We start from the raw sequence: 27,596 nt of genomic DNA, 5'->3' as shown, positions 1-27,596 counted from the left end.
GTGCCTCACGGCTCTCCGAACCTCCGAGCGAAGGCTGCGGTGAGCCTCCTCATTCTCTGACGTGGGATTCTGTAGCCGATGACAGTGGGCCTGTCGCTTTTTCTCAACCATTCTGAACACCTCCTCTGTCAGCCAGGGTCTCTGGGGAGGTCTGGACCGCGTAGCCCAAAGCAGCCATTGCAGCTGCATGAGTCACAGTACTAAACCTCGCCCATTTACCCTCGACATCAGGAGGAGTTGGGGACGATGCCAATCCCGGCCGCCTGATGAAGGCCGCTTGCTTTGCGATCGAAACGTCGAGGGTTTTTTTGCTGTTATTATTTTCGATTTGTTATTAACATTTTTTTTACTTTTTTATCGTAGTTTTTTGCTTTCATTTTTCTTATTGTTTAAAATTTTATTTTACTTTTTTATCGTGTTTTTTGGTGTTATTATTTTCTATTTGTTTTTAATTTCATTTTATCTTTTTATCGTGTTTTTTTGGTGTTATTATTTTCTATTTTATATTCTTGAATCCCTGCAGTCACGACAACTTTAAATCAAAATTTAATTTCTATTTGTTTAAAGTTGTATTTTACTATCTTTATTTTTAATTGTGTTTTTTTTGCTGTTATTATTTTCAATGAAGTAGTTAATTTTTTTAACGTATTTTTATTTAACATTTATTTTATTCTATTATTTTTAGTTTTCTATGCACGTGACTTTACAGAAAGAAACAAGAATATTGCGTCATTTGTTTCTAAAACATTCCACGTGACGTCATTAGTTCAGTGAATCTTCCCCGAAGCCAGACACCACCCCCCCTCCCGCTTTGTCGACGTGACGTCACCCGCTGTGTTAACCTACATTGCTCTCGTGACGTCATCGGGTGCTTGAACAACCCCACCGCTCCCGAAACGTCATCGTATCACCGGGAAAAAACCACAACGGCCCACCCCATGACGTCATCGTGACGTCAACGCCGTGCGCCAATTTCGGTGACGTCACCGAAGCGCGGGAAGATGGCGGCGGCGATGTATCTGGAGCATTACCTGGACAGTGAGTGACGCTCTCCCTTAGCTCTCCCTTAGCTCTCTCTTAACTCTCCCTTAACTCTCCCTTAGCTCTCTCTTAGCTCTCCCTTAGCTCTCTCTTAGTTCTCTCTTAGCTCTCCCTTAGTTCTCTCTTAGCTCTCCCTTAGCGCTCCCTTAGCTCTCTCTTAGTTCTCCCTTAGCTCTCTCTTAGCTCTCCCTTAGCTCTCTTAGTTCTCTCTTAGCTCTCCCTTAGCTCTCTCTTAGCTCTCCCAGTGCTCTCTTAGCTCTCTCTTAGCTCTCCCTTAGCTCTCTCTTATCTCTCCCTTAGCTCTCTCTCCCTTAGCTCTCTCTTAGCTCTCCCTTAGCTCTCTCTTAGCCCTCGCTTAGCTCTCTCCCTTAGCTCTCTCTTAGCTCTCCCTTAGCTCTCCCTTAGCTCTCTCTTAGCTCTCTTAGCTCTCTCTTAGCTCTCTTATCTCTCCCTTAGCTCTCTCTTAGCTCTCCCTTAGCTCTCTCTTAGCTCTCCCTTAGCTCTCGCTTAGCTCTCTCCCTTAGCTCTCTCTTAGCTCTCTCTTAGCTCTCCCTTAGCTCTCTCTTAGCTCTCTTAGCTCTCTCTTAGCTCTCTTATCTCTCCCTTAGCTCTCTCTTAGCTCTCCCTTAGCTCTCTCTTAGCTCTCCCTTAGCTCTCGCTTAGCTCTCTCCCTTAGCTCTCTCTCTTAGCTCTCCCTTAGCTCTCCCTTAGCTCTCTCTCTTAGTTCTTTCTTAGCTCTCTCTTAGCTCTCTCTTAGCTCTCTCTTAGCTCTCCCTTAGCTCTCCCTTAGCTCTCTCTTAGCTCTCCCTCTTAGCTCTCTCTCTAAGCTCTCTCTTAGCTCTCTCTCTAAGCTCTCTCTTAGCTCTCTTATCTCTCCCTTAGCTCTCTCTCCCTTAGCTCTCCCTTAGCTCTCCCTTAGCTCTCTCTCTTAGTTCTCTCTTAGCTCTCTCCCTTAGCTCTCTCCCTTAGCTCTCCCTTAGCGCTCCCTTAGCTCTCCCTGAGCTCTCCCTTAGCTCTCTCCCTTAGCTCCCTTAGCTCTCCCTTAGCTCTCTCTTAGCTCTCTCCCTTAGCTCTCTCTTAGCTCTCCCTTAGCGCTCCCTTAGCTCTCCCTTAGCTCTCTCTTAGCTCTCCCTTAGCTCTCTCTTAGCGCTCTCTTAGCTCTCCCTTAGCTCTCTCTTAGCTCTCCCTTAGCTCTCTCTTAGCTCTCTCTTAGCTCTCTTAGCTCTCCCTTAGCTCTCTCTTAGCTCTCCCTTAGCTCTCTCTTAGCTCTCTCTTAGCTCTCTCTTAGCTCTCTCTTAGCTCTCCCTTAGCTCTCTTAGCTCTCTCCCTTAGCTCTCTCCCTTAGCTCTCTCTTAGCTCTCCCTTAGCTCTCTCTTAGCTCTCTCTTAGCTCTCCCTTAGCTCTCCCTTAGCTCTCCCTTAGCTCTCCCTTAGCTATCTCTTAGTTCTCTCTTAGCTCTCCCTTAGCTCTCCCTTAGCTCTCTCTTAGCTTTCTCTTAGCTCTCCCTTAGCTCTCTCTTAGCTCTCCCTTAGCTCTCCCTTAGCTCTCTCCCTTAGCTCTCTCTTAGTTCTCTCTTAGCTCTCCCTTAGCTCTCTCTTAGCTCTCTTAGTGCTCTCTTAGCTCTCTCTTAGCTCTCCCTTAGCTCTCTCTTAGCTCTCTCTCTGAGCTCTCTCCCTTAGCTCTCTCTCCCTTAGCTCTCCCTTAGCTCTCTCTTAGCTCTCTCTTAACTCTCCCTTAGCTCTCCCTTAGCCCTCTCCCTTAGCTCTCTCTCTTAGCTCTCTCTCTTAGCTCTCTCTTAACTCTCTCCCTCTTAGCTCTCTCTTAGCTCTCTCTTAGCTCTCTCTTAGCTCTCCCTTAGCTCTCTCTTAGTTCTCTCTAAGCTCTCTCTTAGCTCTCCCTTAGCTCTCTTAGCTCTCCCTTAGCTCTCTCTCTCTTAGCTCTCTCTTAGCTCTCCCTTAGCTCTCTCTCTCTTAGTTCTTTCTTAGCTCTCCCTTAGCTCTCTCTTAGCTCTCTCCCTTAGCTCTCCCTTAGCTCTCCCTTAGCTCTCCCTTAGCTCTCTCTTAGCTCTCCCTTAGCTCTCTCCCTTAGCTCTCTCTTAGTTCTCTCTTAGCTCTCCCTTAGCTCTCCCTTAGCTCTCTCTTAGCTTTCCCTTAGCTCTCTCTTAGCTCTCCCTTAGCTCTCCCTTAGCTCTCCCTTAGCTCTCTCCCTTAGCTCTCTCTTAGTTCTCTCTTAGCTCTCCCTTAGCTCTCTCTTAGCTCTCTTAGTGCTCTCTTAGCTCTCCCTTAGCTCTCCCTTAGCTCTCCCTTAGCTCTCTCTTAGCTCTCTCTCTCTTAGTTCTCTCTGAGCTCTCTCCCTTAGCTCTCCCTTAGCTCTCCCTTAGCTCTCTCTTAGCCCTCTCTTAGCCCTCTCTTTAACTCTCCCTTAGCTCTCCCTTAGCTCTCTCTTAGCTCTCTCTTAGCTCTCTTAGTGCTCTCTTAGCTCTCTCTTAGCTCTCCCTTAGCTCTCCCTTAGCTCTCCCTTAGCTCTCTCTTAGCTCTCTCTCTTAGTTCTCTCTGAGCTCTCTCCCTTAGCTCTCTCTCCCTTAGCTCTCCCTTAGCTCTCCCTTAGCTCTCTCTTAGCTCTCTCTTAACTCTCCCTTAGCTCTCCCTTAGCTCTCTCCCTTAGCTCTCTCTCTTAGCTCTCTCTCTTAGCTCTCTCTTAACTCTCTCCCTCTTAGCTCTCTCTTAGCTCTCTCTTAGCTCTCCCTTAGCTCTCTCTTAGTTCTCTCTAAGCTCTCTCTTAGCTCTCCCTTAGCTCTCTTAGCTCTCCCTTAGCTCTCTCTCTCTCTTAGCTCTCTCTTAGCTCTCCCTTAGCTCTCTCTCTTAGTTCTTTCTTAGCTCTCCCTTAGCTCTCTCTTAGCTCTCTCCCTTAGCTCTCCCTTAGCTCTCCCTTAGCTCTCCCTTAGCTCTCTCTTAGCTCTCTCTTAGCTCTCCCTTAGCTCTCTCCCTTAGCTCTCTCTTAGTTCTCTCTTAGCTCTCCCTTAGCTCTCCCTTAGCTCTCTCTTAGCTTTCCCTTAGCTCTCTCTTAGCTCTCCCTTAGCTCTCCCTTAGCTCTCCCTTAGCTCTCTCCCTTAGCTCTCTCTTAGTTCTCTCTTAGCTCTCCCTTAGCTCTCTCTTAGCTCTCTTAGTGCTCTCTTAGCTCTCCCTTAGCTCTCCCTTAGCTCTCCCTTAGCTCTCTCTTAGCTCTCTCTTAGCTCTCTCTCTCTTAGTTCTCTCTGAGCTCTCTCCCTTAGCTCTCTCTCCCTTAGCTCTCCCTTAGCTCTCCCTTAGCTCTCTCTTAGCCCTCTCTTAGCCCTCTCTTAACTCTCCCTTAGCTCTCCCTTAGCTCTCTCTTAGCTCTCTTAGCTCTCTCTTAGCTCTCTCTTAGCTCTCCCTTAGCTCTCTCTTAGCTCTCTCTTAGCTCTCTCTTAACTCTCCCTTAGCTCTCTCTTAGCTCTCTTAGCTCTCTCTTAGCTCTCTCTTAGCTCTCCCTTAGCTCTCTCTTAGCTCTCTCTCTTAGCTCTCCCTTAGCTCTCCCTTAGCTCTCTCTTAGCTCTCCCTTAGCTCTCCCTCTTAGCTCTCTCTTAGCTCTCCCTTAGCTCTCTCTTAGCTCTCTCTTAGTTTGTGTTGCGACCGAAAAGTCGTGTTTTCTTTTTGTTAATGTGTTGGTGGCTAATGTGGTGGTAGTTGTGGTGGAAGTTGTTGTGGTGGAAGTTGTTGTGGTTAATGTGCTGTTGGTAGTTGTGGTGGTTGTGGTGGTAGTTGTGATGGTTGTGGTGGTAGTTGTGATGGTTGTTGTCGTTGTTCTGATGGTTGTGGTGGTAGTTGTGGTGGTTGTGGTGGTAGTTGTGATGGTTGTGGTGGTGGTTGTGGTGGTAGTTGTGGTGGTTGTGGTGGTAGTTGTGGTGGTTGTGGTGGTAGTTGTGGTGGTAGTTGTGATGGTTGTGGTGGTAGTTGTGGTGGTTGTGGTGGTAGTTGTGATGGTTGTGGTGGTGGTTGTGGTGGTAGTTGTGATGGTAGTTGTGGTTGTAGTTGTGGTGGTAGTTGTGGTGGTGGTTGTGGTGGTGGTTGTGGTAGTGGTGGTAGTTGTGATGGTAGTTGTGGTGGTAGTTGTGATAGTTTTGGTGGTGGTTGTGGTGGTGGTTGTGGTAGTGGTGTTAGTTGTGGTGGTTGTTGTGGTAGTTGTGGTGGTGGTTGTTAATGTGGTTGTTGTTAATGTGGTGGTGGTAGTTGTGGTGGTTGTTGTGGTAGTTGTGGTAGTAGTTGTGGTGGTTGTGGTGGTAGTTGTGGTGGTTGTGATGGTTGTGGTGGTAGTTGTGGTGGTAGTTGTGGTGGTTGTGATGGTTGTGGTGGTAGTTGTGGTGGTTGTGGTGGTAGTTGTGGTGGTAGTTGTGGTGGTTGTGGTGGTAGTTGTGGTAGTTGTGGTGGTTGTGATGGTTGTGGTGGTAGTTGTGGTGGTAGTTGTGGTGGAAGTTGTTGTGGTTGTTAATGTGGTGTTGATAGTTGTGGTGGTAGTTGTGATGGTTGTGGTGGTTGTGATGGTAGTTGTGGTGGTAGTTGTGATGGTTGTGGTGGTTGTGATGGTAGTTGTGGTGGTAGTTGTGATGGTTGTGGTGGTAGTTGTGGTGGTAGTTGTGGTGGTAGTTGTGGTGGTAGTTTTGGTGGTTGTGGTGGTAGTTGTGGTGGTAGTTGTGGTGGTAGTTGTGGTGGTTGTGGTGGTGGTTGTGATGGTAGTTGTGGTTGTAGTTGTGATAGTTGTGGTGGTGGTGGTGGTAGTGGTGGTAGTTGTGATGGTAGTTGTGGTGGTAGTTGTGATAGTTTTGGTGGTGGTTGTGGTTGTGGTAGTGGTGGTAGTTGTGGTGGTTGTTGTGGTGGTTGTTGTGGTAGTTGTGGTGGTGGTTGTTAATGTGGTTGTTGTTAATGTGGTGGTGGTCGTTGATGTGGTTGGTGTGGTGGTAATTGTTGTGGTTGTTAATGTACTGTTGGTAGTTGTGGTGGTGGTTGTGGTGTTAGTTGTGGTTGTGGTGGTAGTTGTGGTGGTTGTGGTGGTAGTTGTGGTAGTTGTGGTGGTTGTGGTGATTGTGGTGGTTGTGGTGGTAGTTGTGGTGGTTGTGGTGGTAGTTGTGGTAGTTGTGGTGGTTGTGGTGTTAGTTGTGGTTGTGGTGGTAGTTGTGGTGGTTGTGGTGGTAGTTGTGGTAGTTGTGGTGTTGGTTGTGGTGGTAGTTGTGGTGGTTGTGGTGGTAGTTGTGGTAGTTGTGGTGGTAGTTGTGGTGGTAGTTGTGGTGGTAGTTGTGGTGGTAGTTTTGGTGGTTGTGGTGGTAGTTGTGATGGTTGTGGTGGTGGTTGTGGTGGTAGTTGTGATAGTTGTGGTGGTGGTTGTGGTGGTAGTTGTGGTGGTAGTTGTGGTGGTTGTGATGGTTGTGGTGGTAGTTGTGGTGGTAGTGGTGGTAGTTGTGGTGGTAGTGGTGGTAGTTGTGATGGTTGTGGTGGTAGTTGTGGTGGTCGTTGATGTGGTTGTTGTTGTTGTGCATCAGGCATTGAAAATCTCCCAAATGAGTTGCAGAGAAACTTCCAGCTGATGAGAGACCTGGACCAGAGGACTGAGGGTGAGTACAGTGTAGTCTGTACAGTGTGTGTACAGTGTGTAGTGTGTACTCTGTGTGTGTGTACTGTGTGTAGTGTGTACTCTGTGTGTGTACTGTGTGTGTACTGTGTGTAGTGTGTACTCTGTGTGTGTGTACTGTGTGTAGTGTGTACTCTGTGTGTGTGTACTGTGTGTGTACTGTGTGTAGTGTGTACTCTGTGTGTGTGTACTGTGTGTAGTGTGTACTCTGTGTGTGTGTACTGTGTGTGTACTGTGTGTAGTGTGTACTCTGTGTGTGTGTACTGTGTGTAGTGTGTACTCTGTGTGTGTGTACTCTGTGTGTGTACTATGTACTGTGTGTGTGTGTGTAGTGTGTGTGTACTGTGTGTGTGTACTATGTATTGTGTGTGTACTGTGTGTGTGTACTGTGTGTGTGTACTGTGTGTGTACTATGTACTGTGTGTACTGTCTGCGTACAGTGTGTGTGTGCAGTGGGTGTATACAGTGGGTGTACAGTGTGTGTACTGTGTGTACAGTGTGTATAGTGTGTGTGTGTACTGTGTGTGTACTATGTTGCGTGTACTGTGCGCGTGTGTACAGTGTGTGTGCAGTGCGTGTACAGTGTGTGTGCGGTGTGCTGTGCGCGTGTACAGTGTATGTGTGGTGTGTATAGTGTGTGCGTGTGCAGTGTGTGTGTGTGTACTATGTAGTGTGTACTGTGTGTGTGTACAGTGTGTGTACAGTGTGTGTACTGTGTGTGCGTGTTCTGTGTATACTATGTAGTGTGTGTACTGTGTGTGTACTATGTAGTGTGTGTACAGTGTGTGTGTGCTGTGTGTTTGTACGGTGTATGTACTGTGTGTGTACTGTGTGTGTACAATGTGTGTGTGTGTGTACTACGTAGTGTGTGTACTATGTAGTGTGTGTACTATGTAGTGTGTGTACTGTGTGTGTACTATGTAGTGTGTGTACAGTGTGTGTGTGTGCTGTGTGTGTATGTACGGTGTATGTACTGTGTGTACAGTGTGTGTGTGTTATGTGTGTGTGTACAGTGTATGTACTGTGTGTACTGTGTGTGTACTGTGTGTGTACACTGTGTGTGTGTGTACTATGTAGTTTGTGTACTATGTAGTGTGTGTACTATGTAGTGTGTGTACAGTGTGTGTGTACAGTGTGTGCGCTGTGTGTACAGTGTGTGCGTGTACAGTGGGTGTGTGTACAGTGTGTGTGTACCGTGTGTGTACTGTGTGTGTACTATGTAGTATGCACTGTGTGTGTACAGTGTGTGCACAGTGTGTGTGTGTACAGTGTGTGCACTGTGTGTACAGTGTGTGTGTGCGTGTACTATGTAGTGTGTACTGTGTAGTGTGTGTACAGTGTATACAGTGTGTGCACAGTGCATACAGTGTGTACAGTGTGCGTACGGTGCGTGTACAGTGTGTGCGCTGTGTGTACAGTGCGTGCACGGTGTGTGTACAGTGCGTGTGCTGTGCGCGTGTGTGTACAGTGCGTGTGCAGTGTGTGCGCTGTGCGCGTGTGTGTACAGTGTGTGTACAGTACGTGTGCTGTGCGCGTGTGTGTACAGTGCGTGTACAGTGCGTGTACTGTGCGCGTGTGTGTACAGTGCGTGTACAGTGCGTGTACTGTGCGCGCGTGTGTACAGTGCGTGTACAGTGCGTGTACTGTGTGCGCGTGTGTGTACCGCGTGCTCAGACCTCAAGGCTGAGATTGGCCGTCTGGCCGGCGAGTTCCTGGCGGGCGCCGAGGCGCTGGACGCCTCACGGCGCTCCAGCGCCCTGAGCCACATCAGCGGCGCCTACGGGAAGTGTCGTGAGTACGGGGACGACAAAGTACAGCTCGCCATGCAGACCTACGAGATGGTGAGGGCTCACCACTCACCGCCACCACCACCACTACTCACCACCACCACTACCATCACTACTCACCATCACTACTCACCACCATCACTACTCACCACCATCACTACCACCACCACCACCACATGCCGCTCACCACCATCACTACTCACCACCACCACTACTCACCACCACTACTAACCACCACCATCACCACTCACCGCCACCACCACTACTCACCACCACCACTACCATCACTACTCACCATCACTACTCACCACCACCACTACTCACCACCACCACCACACGCCTCTCACCACCACCATCACTACTCACCACCACCACCACTACCACCACCACTATCACCACCACCACCCCCTCACCCCCTCGCTCACCCCCTCACCCACCCCCTCGCCCACCCCCTCGCTCACCCCCCCTGCCCCCCCCCCTGCCCCCCCAGGTAGACAAACACATCCGCCGCCTGTCTCACCCCCTGCCCCCCCTGCCCCCCAGGTGGACAAACACATCCGCCGCCTGTCCCCCCCCCCCCCCCTGCCCCCCCCTGCCCCCCAGGTAGACAAACACATCCGCCGCCTGTCTCACCCTCTGTCTCCCCCCCTGCCCCCCCTGCCCCCCCCTGCCCCCCCCCAGGTAGACAAACACATCCGCTGCCTGTCTCACCCTCTGTCTCCCCCCCTGCCCCCCCCTGCTCCCCCCTGCCCCCCAGGTGGACAAACACATCCGCTGCCTGTCTCACCCTCTGTCTCCCCCCCTGCCCCCCCTGCCCCCCCCTGCCCCCCAGGTAGACAAACACATCCGCCGCCTGGACGCTGACTTGGCTCGCTTTGAGGCGGAGCTGAAGGAGAAACAGCTGGAGGCGGACTTCGAGGGGGGGGGGGGGCGCCCCCCGCGGGGGGGGTGCGGGGGGGGGAGCCGGGGGGGGCGGCGGAGGGGGGGCCCCCCCCACAAAGAGTACGCTCACCACCACCACGCTCACCACCACGCTCACCACCACACTCACTACGCTCAGCACGCTCACCTCGTTCACCACTCGCTTACCAACACGCTCACTACGCTCAGCACGCTTAGCACGCTCACCACCACGCTCACCACTCACTCACTCACCACCACGCTCACCACCACGCTCACCACTCACTCACCACCACGCTCACCACCACGCTCACCACTCACTCACTCGCCACCACGCTCACCACCACGCTCACCACTCACTCACCACCACGCTCACCACGCTCACCACCACGCTCACCACCACGCTCACCACCACGCTCGCCACGCTCGCCGCTCACCACGCTCACCACTCGCTCACCGCACGTGTACCGCGTGTGTACCGTGTGTGTGTGTAACGTGTGTACCGTGTGTACCGTGTGTAACGTGTGTGAGTGTACCGTGTGTACCGTGTGTGTGTGTAATGTGTGTAACGTGTGTGTGTAACGTGTGTGTGTAACGTGTGTAACGTGTGTGTGTGTGTACCGTGTGTGTGTGTGTACCGTGTGTGTGTGTAATGTGTGTAACGTGTGTGTGTAACGTGTGTAACGTGTGTGTGTAACGTGTGTAACATGTGTGTGTAACGTGTGTAACGTGTGTGTGTGTACCGTGTGTGTACCGTGTGCACTGCATGTACCGTGTGTGTGTAACGTGTGTGTGTAACGTGTGTAACGTGTGTGTGTGTGTACCGTGTGTGTGTGTGTACCGTGTGTGTGTGTAATGTGTGTAACGTGTGTGTGTAACGTGTGTAACGTGTGTGTGTAACGTGTGTAACGTGTTTGTGTAACGTGTGTAACGTGTGTGTGTGTACCGTGTGTGTACCGTGTGCACTGCATGTACCGTGTGTGTGTAACGTGTGTGTGTAACGTGTGTAACGTGTGTGTGTGTAACGTGTGTGTGTAACGTGTGTGTGTGTACCGTGTGTGTGTGTAACGTGTGTGTGTGTGTGTAACGTGTGCACCATGTGTACTGTATGTAACGTGTGTAACGTATGTGTGTGTGCACCATGTGTAACGTGTGTGTGTGTGTACCGTGTGTAACGTGTGTAACGTGTGTGTGTAACGTGTGTGTGTGTGTAACGTGTGTACCGTGTGTGAGTGTATCGTGTGTACCGTGTGTGTGTACCGTGTGTGTGTGTACCATGTGTGTGTAACGTGTGTGTACCGTGTGTGTGTGTACCGTGTGTGTGTAACGTGTGTAACGTGTGTACCGTGTGTACCGTGTGTGTGTGTGTACCGTGTGTGTGTGTGTACCATGTGTGTGTGTAATGTGTGTACCGTGTGTGTGTAACGTGTGTGTGTAACGTGTGTAACGTGTGTGTGTGTGTAACGTGTGTGTGTGTAACGTGTGTGTGTGTACCGTGTGTGTGTGTAACGTGTGTGTGTGTGTGTAACGTGTGCACCATGTGTACTGTATGTAACGTGTGTAACGTATGTGTGTGTGCACCATGTGTAACGTGTGTGTGTGTACCGCGTGTAACGTGTGTAACGTGTGTGTGTAACGTGTGTGTGTGTGATAACGTGTGTACCGTGTGTGAGTGTATCGTGTGTACCGTGTGTGTGTACCGTGTGTGTGTGTACCATGTGTGTGTAACGTGTGTGTACCGTGTGTGTGTGTACCGTGTGTGTGTAACGTGTGTAACGTGTGTACCGTGTGTACCGTGTGTGTGTGTGTGTACCGTGTGTGTGTGTACCATGTGTGTGTGTAATGTGTGTACCGTGTGTGTGTAACGTGTGTGTGTAACGTGTGTAACGTGTGTGTGTGTGTAACGTGTGTGTGTGTAACGTGTGTGTGTGTACCGTGTGTGTGTGTAACGTGTGTGTGTGTGTGTAACGTGTGCACCATGTGTACTGTATGTAACGTGTGTAACGTATGTGTGTGTGCACCATGTGTAACGTGTGTGTGTGTACCGCGTGTAACGTGTGTAACGTGTGTGTGTAACGTGTGTGTGTGTGATAACGTGTGTACCGTGTGTGAGTGTATCGTGTGTACCGTGTGTGTGTACCGTGTGTGTGTGTACCATGTGTGTGTAACGTGTGTGTACCGTGTGTGTGTGTACCGTGTGTGTGTAACGTGTGTAACGTGTGTACCGTGTGTACCGTGTGTGTGTGTGTGTACCGTGTGTGTGTGTACCATGTGTGTGTGTAATGTGTGTACCGTGTGTGTGTAACGTGTGTGTGTAACGTGTGTAACGTGTGTGTGTGTGTACCGTGTGTGTACCGTGTGTACCGTGTGCACCGCATGTACCGTGTGTGTGTGTACCGTGTGTGTGTGTGTAACGTGTGTGTGTGTAACGTGTGTGTGTGTGTGTGTGACGTGTGTAACGTGTGTACCGTGTGTGTGTGTACTGTGTGTAACGTGTGTGTGTAACGTGTGTAACGTGTGTGTGTGTGTGACGTGTGTAACGTGTGTACCGTGTGTGTGTGTACTGTGTGTAACGTGTGTGTGTAACGTGTGTAACGTGTGTGTGTAACGTGTGTAACGTGTGTGTGTGTGTAACGTGTGTGTGTGTAACGTGTGTGTGTGTGTAACGTGTGTGTATGTGTACCGTGTGCACCGTGTGTACCGTATGTAACGTGTGTAACGTATGTGTGTGTGCACCGTGTGTAACGTGTGTGTGTAACGTGTGTAACGTGTGTGTGTGTAACGTGTGTACTGTGTGTAACGTGTGTGTGTGTGTGTAACGTGTGTAACGTGTGTGTGTGTACCGTGTGTAACGTGTGTGTGTGTGTACCGTGTGTAACGTGTGTGTGTGTCCATAATAAAGGTTTTTGGGTTAGATCGCGTTTATTTATAAATGTGTCGTAACCCTCCACCACCCGACACGGCCAATCAGCAAAGAAAAGTGTCACGTTGACAAAAGACAAATAATTCACTACTTCAGCCCACCGGTGTGTTGAAGAGTTAATCCACATTTACAGTTTGAGTACGACGTTTCGCTGGTAAATACTTCCAGCATCATCGGGCAATTCGCCAGAATGGTAAAGCCCTCGCTTGCTCCCGGTTTTATATAGAGCAGAAGAGTGACGTCATCACTTAACTCATCAGGTGCAGTGATTAGAGGCGGAGGGGGGGGTAATGTAATTATATAATCGATTAGTAATCAGTCATTGGTTATGATTAGTAATGAGTTGTAGATTAGTAATTCTTTAAATCAAAATGTAATGTGTATTATTTAATAATACGCTTCCAGGCCGCACTGAGCCGGTAGCTGTCAGAGCGATTAAAGTTATTCTTGTTCCTCTCAATTTCAATGGATTCTCTAATTAGTCTTTGCCAGTAATAATTAGTTTTACACACCACTGCAACATTGTCAAAATCAATTGAGTGTCCTTGTTGACAAGCATGTTCTGCCACTGCCGACAGTTGTGTTTGAGACAATTTAATATTTCTCTGATGTTCTTTTAGTCTTACGCTGATGTTACGTCCCGTCTGCCCAATGTAGCAGCTGCCACATGAACAATTAATCCGATATACACCTTCTGTTGATAGTTTAGGTAATGCGTCTTTAGTGCAAGATACTAGTTTTTGAATTTTGTGTACTGTACCAAATCTTACTGTAATGTTTTGCTTTTGCAAAACGCGGGCTAATTTGTCAGTTACTCCTGAGATATATGGAATTTTTATTGTTTTAACAATCTGGTCGCTTTCAGTAGTATTGCTTTGCGATCGTGATTTGGCATTCAGTGCTCTGTTAATTTGAGCATTATTGTAGCCATTCTGTCGTAGTGCGTCTTTAACGTGTTTAATCTCTCTCACTAGACTCTCACCATCTGACACTGTTTTCGCCCGATGCACGAGCGTCTTAATAAGAGAGGATTTTTGAGCTGGATGATGATGTGATTCTGCATTCAGATAGGCATCAGTGTGCGTTTGCTTTCTGTAAACGCTGTGTGTTATTTTACCGTTTAGGCCATGTCCAAGCAAAATATCTAGGAATGGGAGTGTATTATTCACCTCCATTTCCATGGTGAACTGGATGGCCGGGTTTTGTGCATTGAGATGATTTAGAAAATCATTAAGTGTATCTTTACCATGTGGCCAGACAACCAAAGTGTCATCCACATACCTAAACCAAAAAGGATGGTTTTAATGTGCTCGAGGCAAGTGCTCTTATTTCAAAGTTTTCCATGTACAAATTTGCTATAGCAGGGGATAAAGGAGAACCCATTGCTGCTCCTTCCTTTTGTTTAAAGAAATCCCCTCTCCATAAGAAGTAAGTGTTATTTAAGCAATGGCCAGCAAGTTTCGGAATATCTTTTTGTAAACCGGTATTCTTTACTAGTGTATCAAGTAATTTAAGCGATTCGTCCACTGGAACCTTAGTGAATAGAGAAATCACATCAAAGCTTACCAGAATATCATCAGGAGTAAGTTTAATATCTTTAATCACATTCACAAGATGTTCTGAATTTTTTATGAATGAAGATGTCTTACCGATGTAGGGCTGTATTTGTTTGGTTATATATTTTGCTAATTGATATGTGGCAGAGCCAATTGTGCTGACTATGGGTCGTAATGGGATGCCGATTTTATGAATCTTTGGTAGCCCATAGAGTCTAGGTGGTTTTGAGGCCCTTGGCTTAATTAGGTATTGCTCATTTTTAGGGATTAATGAATTTGCAATTATTGCAGTGGTCTTACGTTCTAAAGTATTAGTTGGATCTCGTTTAATTTTAATGTAGGTACTTTCCTCTAGTAAATTTCTAATTTTATTATCATAATCGGCTCGTGACATCAGTACAGTAGTGCGGCCTTTATCAGCTGCTAGGATTTGGATATCCTTATTTATACGCAGCTCTCTTAAGGCTTTTGCCTCGTTAGAGCTAATATTTACTTTTGGAACTTTGCTATTCTCAATTATTTTAGCAACCTCATGTCTAGTCATCTCTGCCTCATTATGTGGAAGGAGTCTAACTGCTGATTCTACCTCAGCAATTATCTCATCCACTGGAATTGTGCGTGGGGTAACGGCAAAGTTAAGGCCTTTAGAAAGGATAGAGACCATGTCACCGGTTAATACAGTGTTGGTCAAGTTCAGTACAGTTTTGTTTTTACATTTTTGGTTTTCAGTAGGGATTTGTTTATTATGTGTGTGTGTGTGTTCCGCGTGTGTGTGTAACGTGTGTACCGCGTGTGTACCGTGTGTAACGTGTGTGTGTACCGTGTGTGTGTGTAACGTGTGTAACGGGTGTGTGTGTAACGTGTGTGTGTACCGTGTGTGTGTGTAACGTGTGTAACGGGTGTGTGTGTAACGTGTGTGTGTACCGTGTGTGTGTGTAACGTGTGTAACGGGTGTGTGTGTACCGTGTGTGTGTAACGTGTGTACCGTGTGTGTGTGTAACGTGTGTACCGTGTGTGTGTTTAACGTGTGTACCGTATGTAACGTGTGTGTGTGTAACGTGTGTACCATGTGTGTACCGCGTGTGTACCGTGCGTGTGTAACGTGCGTGTGTAACGTGTATGTGTGTACCGTGTGTAACGTGTGTGTGTGTACCGTGTGTGTACCGCGTGTGTACCGTGTGTAACGTGTGTGTGTACCGTGTGTGTGTGTAACGTGTGTACCGTGTGTGTGTGTAACGTGTGTAACGGGTGTGTGTGTGTGTGTAACGTGTGTGTGTGTGTACCGTGTTTAACGTGTGTGTGTGTACTGCGTGTGTGTGTAGCGTGTGTACCGTGTGTGTACCGCGTGTGTAACGTGTGTGTGTGTGTAACGTGTGTAACGGGTGTGTGTGTGTACCGTGTGTGTGTGTAACGTGTGTACCGTGTGTAATGTGTGTACCGTGCGTGTGTACCGCGTGTGTGTGTAACGTGTGTAACGTGTGTGTGTGTAACGTGTGTAACGTGTGTGTAACGTGTGTAACGTGTGTGTACCGTGTGTGTGTACCGTGTGTGTGTGTAACGTGTGTACCGTGTGTACCGTGTGTGTGTGTAACGTGTGTACCGTGTGTACCGTGTGTGTGTGTGTAACGTGTGTACCGTGTGTGTACCCTGTGTGTGGGTGTACCGTGTGTAACGTGTGTGTGTGTACCGTGTGTAACGTGTGTACTGTGTGTGTAACGTGTGTAACGTGTGTACCGTGTGTGTGTACCGTGTGTGTACTGTGTGTGTGTACCGCGTGTGTACCGTGTGTGTGTAACGTGTGTGTGCGTGTACCGTGTGTAACGTGTACCGTGTGTACCGTGTGTGTGTGTAACGCGTGTGTACCGTGTGTGTGTGTAACGCGTGTGTGTACTGTGTGTAACGTGTGTACTGTGTGTGTACTGCGTGTGTACCGTGTGTGTAACGTGTGTGTGTGTACCGTGTGTGTACCGCGTGTAACGTGTGTAACGTGTGTGTACCGTGTGTGTACCGTGTGTGTACTGTGTGTGTACCTTGTGTGTACCGTGTGTAACGTGTGTGTGTACTGCGTGTGTACTGTGTGTGTAACGTGTGTGTACTGTGTGTAACGTGTGTGTGTACTGTGTGTAACGTGTGTGTGTACTGTGTGTACTGTGTGTAACGTGTGTGTATCGTGTGTACTGTGTGTGTAACGTGTGTGTACTGTGTGTGTAACGTGTGTGTACTGTGTGTGTAACGTGTGTAACGTGTGTGTGTGTACTGCGTGTGTACTGTGTGTAACGTGTGTGTACTGTGTGTAACGTGTGTGTGTACTGTGTGTAACGTGTGTGTGTACTGTGTGTAACGTGTGTGTGTACTGTGTGTGTAACGTGTGTAACGTGTGTGTGTACTGCGTGTGTACTGTGTGTAACGTGTGTGTGTACTGTGTGTGTACTGTGTGTAACGTGTGTGTGTACCGTAACGTGTGTAACATGTGTGTGTGTACTGTGTGTGTGTAACATGTGTGTGTGTACCGCGTGTGTGTGTAACATGTGTGTGTGTACCGCGTGTGTGTAACATGTGTGTGTGTACCGTGTGTGTAACACGTGTGTGTGTACCGCGTGTGTGTGTACCGTGTGTAACATGTGCGTGTGTACCGTGTGTGTGTGTACCGTGTGTAACATGTGCGTGTGTAACGTGTGTGTGTGTGTGTACTGTGTGTGTACCGTGTGTAACGTGTGTGTGTGTGTGTACTGTGTGTGTACCGTGTGTAACGTGTGTGTGTGTGTGTGTACTGCGTGTGTACTGTGTGTAACGTGTGTGTGTACTGTGTGTGTACTGTGTGTAACGTGTGTGTGTACCGTAACGTGTGTAACATGTGTGTGTGTACTGTGTGTGTGTAACATGTGTGTGTGTACCGCGTGTGTGTGTAACATGTGTGTGTGTAACATGTGTGTGTGTACCGCGTGTGTGTAACATGTGTGTGTGTACCGCGTGTGTGTGTAACATGTGTGTGTGTAACATGTGTGTGTGTACCGCGTGTGTGTAACATGTGTGTGTGTACCGTGTGTGTAACACGTGTGTGTGTACCGCGTGTGTGTGTACCGTGTGTAACATGTGCGTGTGTACCGTGTGTGTGTGTACCGTGTGTAACATGTGCGTGTGTAACGTGTGTGTGTGTACCGTGTGTAACATGTGCGTGTGTAACGTGTGTGTGTGTGTGTGTACTGTGTGTGTACCGTGTGTAACGTGTGTGTGTGTACCGTGCGCCCCATGGCACAGAGGGCCGTGCCCAGGATCGCCGCAAGGCGGCGGCCTCCTCCTCAGGAGGAGCCTCCTCCTCCTCCTCCGCCGCCGCCTCCGCCGCCTCCGCCGCCTCCTCCTCCTCGCCGTGCGTGAGCGGTGGCGCCGCGGTGGGGCTGGCGCGGGGGAGGGGCCGCGGGGGGGCCGACGACGACGGAGCCAAGGGGGGCAGCGCCCGCAAGAGGCTCAAAGCGGCGCAGTGGGGCTCACGATACGCCACTACACTATACACTACACTGTACACCACTGTACACTACACTACTGTACACTACTGTACACTACACTACTGCACACTATACTGTACACTACACTATACACTACACTATACACTACACTGCACACTATACTGTACACTATACACTACACTATACACTACACTGTACACTACACTGTACACTACACTGTACACTACACTATACACTACACTACTGTACATTATAGTATACACTACTATACACTTACACTACTATACACTACACTACTGTACACTACTGTACACTACACTATACAATACACTATACACTACACTATACTATACACTACACTATACACTACACTGTACACTATACACTACACTATACAATACACTACACTATACACTTACACTACTATACACTACACTATACACTACACTATACACTACACTATACACTACACTACACTACACACTACACTATACACTACACTACACACTACACTATACACTACTATACACTACACTATACACTACTATACACTACACTATACACTACACTACACACTACACTTACACTACTATACACTACACTATACACTACACTATACACTACACTATACACTACACACTACACTACACACTACACTATACACTACACTACACACTACACTATACACTACACTATACACTACACTATACACTACACACTACACTATACACTACACTACACACTATACTACACTATACACTACACTATACACTACACTATACCCTACACACTACACTATACACTACTACACTACACTATACACTACACTATACACTACACACTACACTATACACTACACTACACACTACACTACACACTACACTATACACTACACTGTACACTACACTATACACTACACTACTGTACATTATAGTATACACTACTATACACTTACACTACTATACACTACACTACTGTACACTACACTATACAATACACTATACACTACACTATACTATACACTACACTATACACTACACTGTACACTATACACTACACTATACAATACACTACACTATACACTTACACTACTATACACTACACTATACACTACACTATACACTACACTACACACTACACTACACACTACACTATACACTACACTACACACTACACTATACACTACTATACACTACACTATACACTACTATACACTACACTATACACTACACTACACACTACACTTACACTACTATACACTACACTATACACTACACTATACACTACACTATACACTACACTACACACTACACTACACACTACACTACACACTACACTATACACTACACTACACACTACACTATACACTACACTATACACTACACTATACACTACACACTACACTATACACTACACTACACACTATACTACACTATACACTACACTATACACTACACTATACCCTACACACTACACTATACACTACTACACTACACTATACACTACACTATACACTACACACTACACTATACACTACACTACACACTATACACTACACACTATACACTACACTATACACTACACTATACACTACACACTACACTATACACACTACACTACACACTACACTACACACTACACTACACTACTACACTACACTATACACTACTACACTAACTATTTCCCTCCCCTCTCTCTCCCCCACCACCTAGACCAGACTTCTCCTCCTCAGGTGGTGGTGGCGGTGGTGGTGGTGGTGGCGGTGGTGGTGGTGGTGGACTGTCGTTTCGGGCTTTGGTGGGGGTTCACCCCTCCGACGTGCTGGACATGCCGGTGGATCCGAACGAGCCCACCTACTGCCTGTGTCACCAAGTGTCGTACGGAGAGATGATTGGCTGTGACAACCCTGATGTGAGTGGGGGGTGGGTGGGTGGGTGGGGGGGTGGGTGGGGGGGTGAGTGGGTGGGTGAGTGGGTGGGTGGGTGAGTGAGTGAGTGAGTGGGTGGGTGAGTGAGTGGGTGAGTGAGTGAGTGGGTGGGTGAGTGGGTGGGTGAGTGAGTGAGTGGGTGAGTGAGTGGGTGGGTGAGTGAGTGGGTGGGTGAGTGAGTGAGTGGGTGAGTGAGTGAGTGGGTGGGTGAGTGAGTGGGTGAGTGAGTGAGTGGGTGGGTGAGTGAGTGGGTGAGTGAGACCACCTACTGCCTGTGTCACCAAGTGTCGTACGGAGAGATGATTGGCTGTGACAACCCTGATGTGAGTGGGGGGGGGGGTGGGTGGGTAAGTGGGTGGGTGGGTGAGTGAGTGAGTGGGTGGGTGAGTGAGTGAGTGGGTGGGTGAGTGGGTGGGTGAGTGAGTGGGTGAGTGGGTGGGTGGGTGAGTGAGTGAGTGGGTGGGTGAGTGAGTGGGTGGGTGAGTGGGTGGGTGAGTGAGTGAGTGGGTGGGTGAGTGAGTGGGTGAGTGAGTGAGTGGGTGAGTGAGTGAGTGGGTGGGTGAGTGAGTGGGTGAGTGAGACCACCTACTGCCTGTGTCACCAAGTGTCGTACGGAGAGATGATTGGCTGTGACAACCCTGATGTGAGTGGGGGGGGGGGGTGGGTGGGTAAGTGGGTGGGTGGGTGGGTGAGTGAGTGAGTGGGTGGGTGAGTGAGTGAGTGGGTGGGTGAGTGGGTGGGTGAGTGAGTGGGTGAGTGGGTGGGTGGGTGAGTGAGTGAGTGAGTGGGTGGGTGAGTGAGTGGGTGAGTGAGTGAGTGGGTGGGTGAGTGAGTGGGTGAGTGAGACCACCTACTGCCTGTGTCACCAAGTGTCGTACGGAGAGATGATTGGCTGTGACAACCCTGATGTGAGTGGGGGGGGGGGGTGGTGGGGTAAGTGGGTGGGTGGGTGGGTGAGTGAGTGAGTGGGTGGGTGAGTGAGTGAGTGGGTGGGTGAGTGGGTGGGTGAGTGAGTGGGTGAGTGGGTGGGTGGGTGAGTGAGTGAGTGGGTGGGTGAGTGAGTGGGTGAGTGAGTGAGTGGGTGGGTGAGTGGGTGGGTGAGTGAGTGAGTGGGTGAGTGAGTGGGTGGGTGAGTGAGTGAGTGGGTGGGTGAGTGGGTGGGTGAGTGAGTGGGTGAGTGAGTGAGTGGGTGGGTGAGTGAGTGGGTGAGTGAGTGAGTGGGTGGGTGAGTGAGTGGGTGAGTGAGACCACCTACTGCCTGTGTCACCAAGTGTCGTACGGAGAGATGATTGGCTGTGACAACCCTGATGTGAGTGGGGGGGGGGGTGGGTGGGTAAGTGGCGTGGGTGGGTGGGTGAGTGAGTGAGTGGGTGGGTGAGTGAGTGAGTGGGTGGGTGAGTGGGTGGGTGAGTGAGTGGGTGAGTGGGTGGGTGGGTGAGTGAGTGAGTGAGTGGGTGGGTGAGTGAGTGGGTGAGTGAGTGAGTGGGTGGGTGAGTGGGTGGGTGAGTGAGTGAGTGGGTGAGTGAGTGGGTGGGTGGGTGAGTGAGTGGGTGGGTGGGTGAGTGGGTGGGTGAGTGAGTGGGTGAGTGAGTGAGTGGGTGGGTGAGTGAGTGGGTGAGTGAGTGAGTGGGTGGGTGAGTGAGTGGGTGAGTGAGACCACCTACTGCCTGTGTCACCAAGTGTCGTACGGAGAGATGATTGGCTGTGACAACCCTGATGTGAGTGGGGGGGGGGGTGGGTGGGTGGGTAAGTGGGTGGGTGGGTGGGTGAGTGAGTGAGTGGGTGGGTGAGTGAGTGAGTGGGTGGGTGAGTGGGTGGGTGAGTGAGTGGGTGAGTGGGTGGGTGAGTGAGTGAGTGAGTGAGTGGGTGGGTGAGTGAGTGGGTGAGTGAGTGAGTGGGTGGGTGGGTGAGTGGGTGGGTGGGTGAGTGAGTGAGTGGGTGAGTGAGTGGGTGGGTGAGTGAGTGAGTGGGTGGGTGAGTGGGTGGGTGAGTGAGTGGGTGAGTGAGTGAGTGAGTGGGTGGGTGAGTGAGTGGGTGAGTGAGTGAGTGGGTGGGTGAGTGAGTGGGTGAGTGAGACCACCTACTGCCTGTGTCACCAAGTGTCGTACGGAGAGATGATTGGCTGTGACAACCCTGACGTGAGTGGGGGGGTGGGTGGGTGGGTGGGTGAGTGGGGGGGTGAGTGGGTGGGTGAGTGGGGGGGTGGGTGGGTGAGTGAGTGAATGGGTGAGTGGGTGAGTGAGTGGGTGGGTGGGGGGGTGAGTGGGTGGGTGAGTGGGGCCACCTACTGCCTGTGTCACCAAGTGTCGTACGGAGAGTTGATTGGCTGTGACAACCCTGATGTGAGTGGGGGGGTGGGTGGGTGGGTGGGTGGGGGGGTGAGTGGGTGGGGGGGTGGGTGGGTGGGTGAGTGTGTGAGTGAGTGGGTGAGTGAGTGAGTGGGTAAGTGAGTGAATGGGTGAGTGAGTGGGTGAGTAAGTGGGTGAGTGAGTGAGTGGGGGGGTAGGTGGGAGGGTGGGTGGGTGGGTGGGTGAGTGGGTGGGTGGGTGAGTGGGTGGGTGGGTGAGTGGTGGGTGGGTGAGTGAGTGGGTGGGTGGGTGGGTGAGTGAGTGGGTGGGTGGGTGGGTGAGTGGGTGGGTGAGTGGGTGGGTGGGTGAGTGAGTGGGTGGGTGAGTGAGTGAGTGAGTGGGTGGGTGAGTGAGTGAGTGGGTGGGTGAGTGAGTGGGTGAGTGAGCCCACCTACTGCCTGTGTCACCAAGTGTCGTACGGAGAGATGATTGGCTGTGACAACCCTGACGTGAGTGGGGGGTGGGTGGGTGGGTGAGGGGGTGAGTGGGGGGTAGGTGGGTGGGTGAGTGGGTGGGTGGGTGAGTGAATGGGTGAGTGGGTGAGTGAGTGGGTGGGTGGGGGGGTGAGTGGGTGGGTGAGTGGGGCCACCTACTGCCTGTGTCACCAAGTGTCGTACGGAGAGTTGATTGGCTGTGACAACCCTGATGTGAGTGGGGGGGTGGGTGGGTGGGTGGGGGGGTGAGTGGGTGGGGGGGTGGGTGGGTGGGTGGGTGAGTGTGTGAGTGAGTGGGTGAGTGAGTGAGTGGGTAAGTGAGTGAATGGGTGAGTGAGTGGGTGAGTAAGTGGGTGAGTGAGTGAGTGGGGGGGGTAGGTGGGAGGGTGGGTGGGTGGGTGGGTGAGTGGGTGGGTGGGTGAGTGGGTGGGTGGGTGAGTGAGTGGGTGGGTGGGTGGGTGAGTGGGTGGGTGGGGTGGGTGAGTGGGTGGGTGGGTGAGTGGGTGGGTGGGTGAGTGGGTGGGTGGGTGGGTGAGTGAGTGAGTGAGTGGGTGGGTGAGTGAGTGGGTGAGTGAGTGAGTGGGTGGGTGAGTGGGTGGGTGAGTGAGTGAGTGGGTGAGTGAGTGAGGAGTGGGTGGGTGAGTGAGTGAGTGGGTGAGTGAGTGAGTGGGTGGGTGAGTGAGTGAGTGGGTGGGTGAGTGAGTGAGTGGGTGGGTGAGTGAGTGAGTGGGTGGGTGAGTGAGTGAGTGGGTGGGTGAGTGAGTGGGTGAGTGAGACCACCTACTGCCTGTGTCACCAAGTGTCGTACGGAGAGATGATTGGCTGTGACAACCCTGACGTGAGTGGGGGGGGTGGGTGGGTGGGTGGGGGGGTGGGTGAGTGGGTGGGGGGGTGAGTGGTGGGTAAGTGGGTGAGTGAGTGGGTAAGTGAGTGAATGGGTGAGTGAGTGGGTGAGTAAGTGGGTGAGTGAGTGAGTGGGGGGGTAGGTGGGAGGGTGGGTGGGTGGGTGGGTGAGTGGGTGGGTGGGTGAGTGGGTGGGTGGGTGAGTGAGTGGGTGGGTGGGTGGGTGAGTGGAGTGGGTGGGTGGGTGAGTGGGTGGGTGGGTGAGTGGGTGGGTGGGTGAGTGGGTGGGTGGGTGGGTGAGTGAGTGAGTGGGTGGGTGAGTGAGTGGGTGAGTGAGTGAGTGGGTGGGTGAGTGGGTGGGTGAGTGAGTGAGTGGGTGGGTGAGTGAGTGAGTGGGTGGGTGAGTGAGTGAGTGGGTGAGTGAGTGAGTGAGTGGGTGAGTGAGTGAGTGAGTGGGTGGGTGGGTGAGTGAGTGAGTGGGTGGGTGAGTGAGTGAGTGGGTGGGTGAGTGAGTGGGTGAGTGAGACCACCTACTGCCTGTGTCACCAAGTGTCGTACGGAGAGATGATTGGCTGTGACAACCCTGACGTGAGTGGGGGGGTGGGTGGGTGGGTGGGGGGGTGTGGGTGAGTGGGTGGGTGGGTGAGTGTGTGGGTAAGTGGGTGAGTGGGTGGGTGGGTGAGTGGGTGGGTGGGTGGGTGAGTGTGTGGGTAAGTGGGTGAGTGGGTGGGTATGTGAGTGAGTGGGTGGGTGGGTGAGTGAGTGAGTGGGTGAGTGGGTGAGTGAGTGAGTGGGTGAGTGAGTGAGTGGGTGAGTGGGTGGGTGGGTGGGTGAGTGTGTGGGTAAGTGGGTGGGTGAGTGAGTGGGTGGGTGAGTGAGTGGGTGGGTGAGTGGGTGAGTGAGTGGGTAAGTGGGTGGGTGGGTGAGTGTGTGGGTAAGTGGGTGGGTGAGTGAGTGGGTGGGTGAGTGAGTGGGTGGGTTAGCCCACCTACTTCCTGTGTCACCAAGTCTCATACGGAGAGATGATTGGCTGTGTGAGTGGGGGGATGGGTGGGGCATGGGGCGGGGCATCGGGCGGGGCATCGGAGGGCGGGGCATGGGGGGCATCGGAGGGCGGGGCATGGGGGAGAGGGGGGAGGGTAATGGGGGAGAGGGGCATGGGGAGGAAGGGGGAAACACTGGGAGATGATTGGCTGTGACAACCCTGATGTGAGTGGGGGGATGGGGCGGGGCATAGCGGGGGCGGGGCAACGGGGGCGGGGGCTGGGGCATGGGGGAGAGACACTGGGAGATGATTGGCTGACGTGGGGGTGGTGAGTTCAGAGGTGGGGTGGTGCCGTTGTGGTGGTGGTTAAGTTGTGGTTGAGTTGTGGTGGTTAAGTTGTGGCTAAGTTGTGGTGGTGGTTAAGTTGTGGTTGAGTTGTGGTGGTTAAGTTGTGGCTAAGTTGTGGTGGTGGTTAAGTTGTGGCGGTGGTTAAGTTGTGGCTAAGTTGTGGTGGTTAAGTTGTGGTTGAGTTGTGGTGGTGGTGGTTAAGTTGTGGTGGTGGTTAAGTTGTGGTGGTGGTTAATTGTGGTTAAGTTGTAGTGGTGGTGGTTAAGTTGTGGTGGTGGTTAAGTTGTGGTGGTGGTTAAGTTATGGTGATGGTTAGGTTGTGGTTGAGTTGTGGTGGTGGTTTAAGTTATGGTTGAGTTGTGGTGGTTAAGTTGTGGTTGAGTTGTGGTGGTGGTTAAGTTGTGGTGGTGGTTAAGTTGTGGTTGAGTTGTGATGGTGGTGGTTAAGTTGTGGTTGAGTTGTGGTGGTGGTTAAGTTGTAGTGGTGGTGGTTAAGTTGTGGTTGAGTTGTGATGGTGGTGGTTAAGTTGTGGTGAAGTTGTGGTGGTGGTGGTTAAGTTGTGGTGGTGGTTAAGTTGTGGTTGAGTTGTGGTGGTGGTTAAGTTGTGGTTGAGTTGTGGTGGGCTAAGTTGTAGTGGTGGTGGTTAAGTTGTGGTGAAGTTGTGGTGGTGGTGGTTAAGTTGTGGTTAAGTTGTGGTGGTGGTTAAGTTGTGGTTAAGTTGTGGATGAGTTGTGGTGGTGGTTAAGTTGTGGTTGAGTTGTGGTGGTGGTTAAGTTGTGGTGGTTAAGTTGTGGTGGTTAAGTTGTGGTGGTTAAGTTGTGGTTAAGTTGTTTGTGGTGGTTAAGTTGTGGTGAAGTTGTGGTGGTGGTTAAGTTGTGGTTAAGTTATAGTTGAGTTGTGGTGGTTAAGTTGTGGTTGAGTTGTGGTGGTGGTTAAGTTTTGGTGAAGTGGTGGTGGTTAAGTTGTGGTGGTGGTTCAATAGTGGTTTAAGTTGTGGTGGTAAGTTGTGGTTGAGTTGTGGTGGTGGTTAAGTTGTAGTGGTGGTGGTTAAGTTGTGGTTGAGTTGTGATGGTGGTGGTTAAGTTGTGGTGAAGTTGTGGTGGTGGTGGTTAAGTTGTGGTGGTGGTTAAGTTGTGGTTGAGTTGTGGTGGTGGTTAAGTTGTGGTTGAGTTGTGGTGGTGGCTAAGTTGTAGTGGTGGTGGTTAAGTTGTGGTGAAGTTGTGGTGGTGGTGGTTAAGTTGTGGTTAAGTTGTGGTGGTGGTTAAGTTGTGGTTAAGTTGTGGATGAGTTGTGGTGGTGGTTAAGTTGTGGTTGAGTTGTGGTGGTTAAGTTGTGGTGGTTAAGTTGTGGTGGTTAGTGTTTAAGTTGTGGTTAAGTTGTTTGTGGTGTGATGTGTGGTTGAAGTTGTGGTGAAGTTGTGGTGTGTGTGGTAGTTGTGGTTAAGTTTAGTGGTGTGGTGATTAAGTTGTTAGTGGTTAAGTTGTGGTTAAGTTGTGTTGGTGGTTAAGTGGTGGTTAAGTTATAGTGGTGGTGGTTAAGTTGTGGTTGAGTTGTGGTGGTGGTTAAGTTGTGGTTAAGTTGTGGTGGTGGTTAATTTGTGGTTAAGTTGTAGTGGTGGTGGTTAAGTTGTGGTGGTGGTTAAGTTGTGGTTGAGTTGTGGTGGTTAAGTTGTGGTGGTTAAGTTGTGGTGTTTAAGTTGTGGTTGAGTTGTGGTGATTAAGTTGTAGTGGTGGTGGTTAAGTTGTGGTTGAGTTGTGGTGGTGGTTAAGTTGTGGTTGAGTTGTGGTGGTTAAGTTGTGGTTGAGTTGTGGTGGTTAAGTTGTGGTTGAGTTGTGGTGGTGGTTAAGTTGTGGTTGAGTTGTGGTGGTGGTTAAGTTGTGGTTAAGTTGTGGTGGTTAAGTTGTGGTGGTTAAGTTGTGGTTGAGTTGTGGTGGTTAAGTTGTAGTGGTGGTTAAGTTGTAGTGGTGGTGGTTAAGTTGTGGTTGAGTTGTGGTGGTGGTTAAGTTGTGGTTGAGTTGTGGTGGTTAAGTTGTGGTGGTGAAGTTGTGGTTAACTTGTGGTGAAGTTGCGGTGGTTAAGTTGTTGTTGTTGTGGTGGTTGTTGTGGTGGTTGTTGTTGTTGTGGTGGTTGTTGTTGTTGTGGTTAATTGTTGTGTTGTTGTGGCTAAGTTGTTGTTGTTGTTGTGGTGGTGGTTGTTGTTGTTGTGGTTAAGTTGTTGTTGTTGTTGTGGTTAAGTTGTTGTTGTGGTTAAGTTGTTGTTGTTGTTGTTGTGGTTAAGTTGTTGTTGTGGTGGTTGTGGTTAAGTTGTTGTGGTGGTTGTTGTTGTTGTGGTGGTTGTTGTTGTGGCTAAGTTGTTGTTGTGGTGGTTGTTGTTGTTGTGGTGGTGGTTGTTGTGGTTAAGTTGTTGTTGTGGTTAAGTTGTTGTTGTTGTGGTTAAGTTGTTGTTGTTGTGGTTAAGTTGTTGTTGGTTGTTGTTGTTGTGGTTAAGTTGTTGTTGTTGTGGTGGTTGTTGTTGTTGTGGTTAAGTTGTTGTTGTGGTTAAGTTGTTGTTGTGGTGGTTGTTGTTGTGGTGGTTGTTGTTGTGGTGGTTGTTGTTGTGGTGGTTAAGTTGTTGTTGTTGTGGTGGTTGTTGTTGTGGTGGTGGTTGTTGTTGTGGTGGTGGTTGTTGTTGTGGTGGTTGTTGTTGTTGTGGTTAAGTTGTTGTTGTGGTGGTGGTTGTTGTTGTGGTTAAGTTGTTGTTGTTGTGGTGGTTGTTGTTGTGGTGGTGGTTGTTGTTGTTGTGGTTAAGTTGTTGTTGTTGTGGTTAAGTTGTTGTTGTGGTGGTTGTTGTTGTTGTGGTTAAGTTGTTGTTGTTGTTGTGGTGGTTGTTGTTGTGTGGTGGTTGTTGTTGTTGTGGTTAAGTTGTTGTGGTTAAGTTGTTGTTGTGGTGGTTGTTGTTGTTGTGGTTAAGTTGTTGTGGTGGTTGTTGTTGTGGTGGTGGTTGTTGTTGTGGTGGTTGTTGTTGTTGTGGTTAAGTTGTTGTGGTTAAGTTGTTGTTGTTGTTGTTGTGGTTGTTGTTGTGGTGGTGTTGTTGTTGTGGTGGTTGTTGTTGTTGTGGTTGTTGTTGTGGTTAAGTTGTTGTTGTTGTTGTGGTTGTTGTTGTGGTGGTGGTTGTTGTTGTGGTTAAGTTGTTGTTGTGGTTAAGTTGTTGTTGTTGGTGGTGGTTGTTGTTGTTGTGGTTAAGTTGTTGTTGTTGTGGTGGTTGCAGTGTTCCATCGAGTGGTTCCACTTCTCGTGCGTTGGCCTCAGCACCAAGCCCAAGGGGAAATGGTGACAATCTCCACAACACGCTAACAACACGCTAACAACATGCTAACAACACGCCTAACAACACGCTAACAACACGCTAACTACACGCTAA

General features: G+C 50.0%; 1 protein-coding gene across 1 annotated transcript; it reads left to right on the top strand.

Annotated features, from left to right (window-relative positions):
• The first annotated feature begins 897 nt into the window (after positions 1-897).
• LOC142908163 (inhibitor of growth protein 5-like) lies at positions 898-27,524 on the top strand. Its single transcript, XM_076058455.1, is given in 8 exon segments — positions 898-1,038; positions 6,593-6,664; positions 8,356-8,522; positions 9,301-9,395; positions 9,397-9,470; positions 17,106-17,325; positions 19,024-19,222; positions 27,444-27,524. Coding segments are annotated over 8 exon segments (930 nt in total). The 5' UTR covers positions 898-1,001; the 3' UTR covers positions 27,510-27,524.
• Positions 27,525-27,596: the final 72 nt, after the last annotated feature.

Source organism: Petromyzon marinus, assembly GCF_048934315.1.
Source record: "Petromyzon marinus isolate PM22_M1 ecotype Great Lakes invasive population chromosome 75 unlocalized genomic scaffold, UKy_Petmar_22M1.pri1.0 chr75_unloc.2, whole genome shotgun sequence".
NCBI lineage: Eukaryota > Metazoa > Chordata > Hyperoartia > Petromyzontiformes > Petromyzontidae > Petromyzon > Petromyzon marinus.
Note: the sequence above shows the minus strand (reverse complement) of the source record. Positions and strands in the feature narration are given on the sequence as shown.